At 38.7% G+C, this 4,849-nt stretch overlaps 1 protein-coding gene across 1 annotated transcript; it reads right to left on the bottom strand.

Annotated features, from left to right (window-relative positions):
• Window positions 1–3,301: 3,301 nt before the first annotated feature.
• Window positions 3,302–4,624, bottom strand: LOC129922924 (loricrin-like). Its single transcript, XM_056011163.1, has one exon. It carries the CDS (start codon window positions 4,622–4,624, stop codon window positions 3,302–3,304), a length of 1,323 nt encoding a protein of 440 aa, XP_055867138.1.
• Window positions 4,625–4,849: the final 225 nt, after the last annotated feature.

Raw genomic sequence — 4,849 nt, forward strand, 5'->3', positions numbered from 1 at the left:
ATCTGAACAGTCATTAGATTAAACAACCTGATACTAATAATTTATATGAGAACATATCTTATTATAATTATTTTAACCTTTTTCTCTAAAATAGTAACCACTGATGTGAAAATAAAGGTGTATATCAAGACGTATATGTTACATACGGAGATAAACACTTTTGTAGAGTACACACAAATATGTGTCAGTATTTCTGAATTCACTGAACTCTAGATTGACATGATAAATTCACTTGTGTTTTCCACGATGAACAAAAAGTTTATCAGATGTTTAAATCAGTTTATCGTTAAGTAATTCATTCTTAGTAGTCCTATTTGCCCTGATGACATATTAGATCTATTTTCTTTTAAGTTTCAATAAAAAAAAAATGATTACAATTTTACTTGATCTTTAATTACAAAAACTCACCAAAAAAAAAAAGACCGTGGATTTCATTAAATTCTACTATGTTTTTAATGTGTATTGTCATGTCCGGATCCATTTTTTTTTGCTTGTTCAAATGAGTGGCTTTTCACCAGCTCTCAAGTACTATTTTGATTTTGTATTATATGTATTCTGACGTGATCATAACAAAAGGTGGGTTGAAGGTTTGGCTGAGCGGGCTGAATAGAATAGGATGAAATCACGAGGTGGTCTGTTTCGATCCCCACTGTAGTCTGCGCAAGTCTGGCCATCAGTCCAGGCGTGTTCCCTTATTCAAGACGATAGCTCCGAGGCGTTCAAAACTACCAGCACTTGTCAGCCTCTCACCTCCAATGTTAAAGTCCCTTTGAAATCCCTGTTGGCCATTGGTCATTTGAGTTTTTTCGGCATTTATTTTATCATTATTTTAATAAATCATTCATTATTTAGAGCGAAATAATCGCTTTTACAAATGTTAGCCATCTGTATATCGGTGAATTTGTCATTAAAAAAAATAATTTTGCTTGGAAAGGTTTGGACTAGAAAGTAAATCTTCAACTTTTAAAGAGCATCTGAATGAAACATGCCAAACATTCTACAATTCTACAAACATTTACAAACATTAACTTTGACTGGATACTTTTTTTAGGAGAAAGAAAACTCTGAATTCAAACCTCTGATTCCAAGAGACTTTACCAAACATTTGAAAATATCTTCAGGAATCAATCCATACAAGAGACTTTACCAAACATTTGAAAATCAATCCATACAAATTAACAGTTACCGTTGACGCTTAGGCAGTTTGCAAAAAAAAGTGGCAGAACTGCTGGTAGGAAATTAACCGCTGCAGGTGTATCATATTTTAACTTTTGAAACTAGAAAACTTGAATAACTTTTTTCTGAACAAAAGTAAATGTAATTTAAACTACAATATAAATTTTTTTTTTAAATTGGGATGAATTAGAGTAAATGCAATTTACCTTAAAATAACACGTCTTTTCACTCTAGCAATCTGTAGTCATGACGACAATCTTGCATCATTCACACTCAATAGAAAAAAAAAGCTAACTTCTTCCGCCCGTCAGAAAAGATACATACACATACACACACTCCATAACAATGTAAATTATGTCAAAATATGAAGTGTCAAATTCAAATGTTAAATATTTGTTGAGACCTAAAGTGAATAGGTTCTAAATAGTTGGTTAAAAGCAAAATATATTTGTTGTAGTATAGTAATTTACTACGTTTATTTATTAGAATTTATTTTTAAAGTAACTCTAATAAGGTTTCAAACAAATCAAACAGTTAGTGTATATGAGATTGCATATAGTGTACATAAAACAAAGTCTCTTCAAATATAAAAAAAATATGTCACATCTAATGATATATGAACTTGTTTACCATGAATTACGCAATAGTATAATGATGGTATTAATGTTAATTTTAACCCTGAAGTATTTGTATACAAAATAAAATTTAATGAACGTAAATACTTTATGACTTAAAAAGAAGTAACCCAAAAACTCTAAACTGTTGCGCCTCTTAGACAACATTATTTTCAAAAAGCATCTGAAATCATACACACAACACTACCATATTAAAACGAACTTTTGACCAAAAATGTCTAAGGAAAAACGGAAAATCTTGGAAGACAACAGCCAATGCATGAAGTATATATAAAAGACAAAAATGATTTGGTTATCTCTTCTGGATTAAATAAAAAAAATAAATTTATTATTAACTTTGAACTTATCTAGATTTTGACTCTAATGGCAACGCCTTCGATTCCGAGGATAACTGAGTGCAGTGTTTTAAATGACTACACAAAAAAAGTTGAGACCTGCATCTTTTTCCCGCAATAAATAATTTCTGGTCAAGTTGGTCTGAAAAAGTACCTTAATATTTCAGAGCAAGTTAATATTTTAATTATGCTTACTACGTCTTTTGTGTGAGAAGTAGGGTTTTTATGTTGAAATAAAGTCAAAGCATAGGTCAGGGAACAGGGAGGCTACGGTTAGAAAATATCAATAAAAGAATTCTACTATCTAACAGCAACCTGTCATATTTTGATCCCGATAACTTTGCCTGTTTCAATCATCTTTAGAAATGAGACGAACACATTCATAAAGTAAAATAAAATATGGTTCGTTGTTTTAATATACACCTTGAGAACACATTCCTTTTGGGGTGGGGGAGGAGGAGAGAACAGATAGCTTCCACATCCTCCGTGAGAAAACATTCCTTGTGGGGACAGATAGCTTCCACGTCCACCGTGAGAAAACATTCCTTGTGGGGACAGATAGCTTCCACATCCTCCGTGAGAAAACATTCCTTGTGGGGACAGATAGCTTCCACATCCTCCGTGAGAAAACATTCCTTGTGGGGACAGATAGCTTCCACATCCACCGTGAGAAAACATTCCTTGTGGGGACAGATAGCTTCCACGTCCTCCGTGAGAAAACATTCCTTGTGGGGACAGATAGCTTCCACATCCTCCGTGAGAAAACATTCCTTGTGGGGACAGATAGCTTCCACATCCTCCGTGAGAAAACATTCCTTGTGGGGACAGATAGCTTCCACATCCTCCGTGAGAAAACATTCCTTGTGGGGACAGATAGCTTCCACGTCCTCCGTGAGAAAACATTCCTTGTGGGGACAGATAGCTTCCACGTCCTCCGTGAGAAAACATTCCTTGTGGGGACAGATAGCTTCCACGTCCACCGTGAGAAAACATTCCTTGTGGGGACAGATAGCTTCCACATCCTCCGTGAGAAAACATTCCTTGTGGGGACAGATAGCTTCCACATCCTCCGTGAGAAAACATTCCTTGTGGGGACAGATAGCTTCCACGTCCTCCGTGAGAAAACATTCCTTGTGGGGACAGATAGCTTCCACATCATCCGTGAGAAAACATTCCTTGTGGGGACAGATAGCTTCCACATCCTCCGTGAGAAAACATTCCTTGTGGGGACAGATAGCTTCCACGTCCACCGTGAGAAAACATTCCTTGTGGGGACAGATAGCTTCCACATCCTCCGTGAGAAAACATTCCTTGTGGGGACAGATAGCTTCCACGTCCACCGTGAGAAAACATTCCTTGTGGGGACAGATAGCTTCCACGTCCTCCGGGAGAAAACATTCCTTGTGGGGACAGATAGCTTCCACGTCCACCGTGAGAAAACATTCCTTGTGGGGACAGATAGCTTCCACGTCCTCCGTGAGAAAACATTCCTTGTGGGGACAGATAGCTTCCACATCCTCCGTGACAAAACATTCCTTGTGGGGACAGATAGCTTCCACATCCTCCGTGAGAAAACATTCCTTGTGGGGACAGATAGCTTCCACGTCCTCCGTGAGAAAACATTCCTTGTGGGGACAGATAGCTTCCACGTCCTCCGTGAGAAAACATTCCTTGTGGGGACAGATAGCTTCCACGTCCTCCGTGAGAAAACATTCCTTGTGGGGACAGATAGCTTCCACGTCCACCGTGAGAAAACATTCCTTGTGGGGACAGATAGCTTCCACATCCTCCGTGAGAAAACATTCCTTGTGGGGACAGATAGCTTCCACGTCCACCGTGAGAAAACATTCCTTGTGGGGACAGATAGCTTCCACATCCTCCGTGAGAAAACATTCCTTGTGGGGACAGATAGCTTCCACATCCTCCGTGAGAAAACATTCCTTGTGGGGACAGATAGCTTCCACGTCCACCGTGAGAAAACATTCCTTGTGGGGACAGATAGCTTCCACATCCTCCGTGAGAAAACATTCCTTGTGGGGACAGATAGCTTCCACGTCCACCGTGAGAAAACATTCCTTGTGGGGACAGATAGCTTCCACATCCTCCGTGAGAAAACATTCCTTGTGGGGACAGATGGCTTCCACGTCCACCGTGAGAAAACATTCCTTGTGGGGACAGATAGCTTCCACATCCTCCGTGAGAAAACATTCCTTGTGGGGACAGATAGCTTCCACATCCTCCGTGAGAAAACATTCCTTGTGGGGACAGATAGCTTCCACATCCTCCGTGAGAAAACATTCCTTGTGGGGACAGATAGCTTCCACATCCTCCGTGAGAAAACATTCCTTGTGGGGACAGATAGCTTCCACATCCTCCGTGAGAAAACATTCCTTGTGGGGACAGATAGCTTCCACATCCTCCGTGAGAAAACATTCCTTGTGGGGACAGATAGCTTCCACGTCCACCGTGAGAAAACATTCCTTGTGGGGACAGATAGCTTCCACGTCCACCGTGAGAAGACTTACCTAGGTACACAACTGGTATACAGATCAATTCTTCACATACACAATTTTCATGGCAAATGAAATAATGTTATTTTAATTGGGTCCTATTCAAACATGAATTAATCATTTTAATTTTTTAGAAAAATATTGTTGTTTTTCTTTTGATTTTATAAAAGAAATTGTTAAAGTTAAATTAATG

This window comes from Biomphalaria glabrata, chromosome 14 (assembly GCF_947242115.1).
Source record: "Biomphalaria glabrata chromosome 14, xgBioGlab47.1, whole genome shotgun sequence".
Lineage (NCBI taxonomy): Eukaryota > Metazoa > Mollusca > Gastropoda > Planorbidae > Biomphalaria > Biomphalaria glabrata.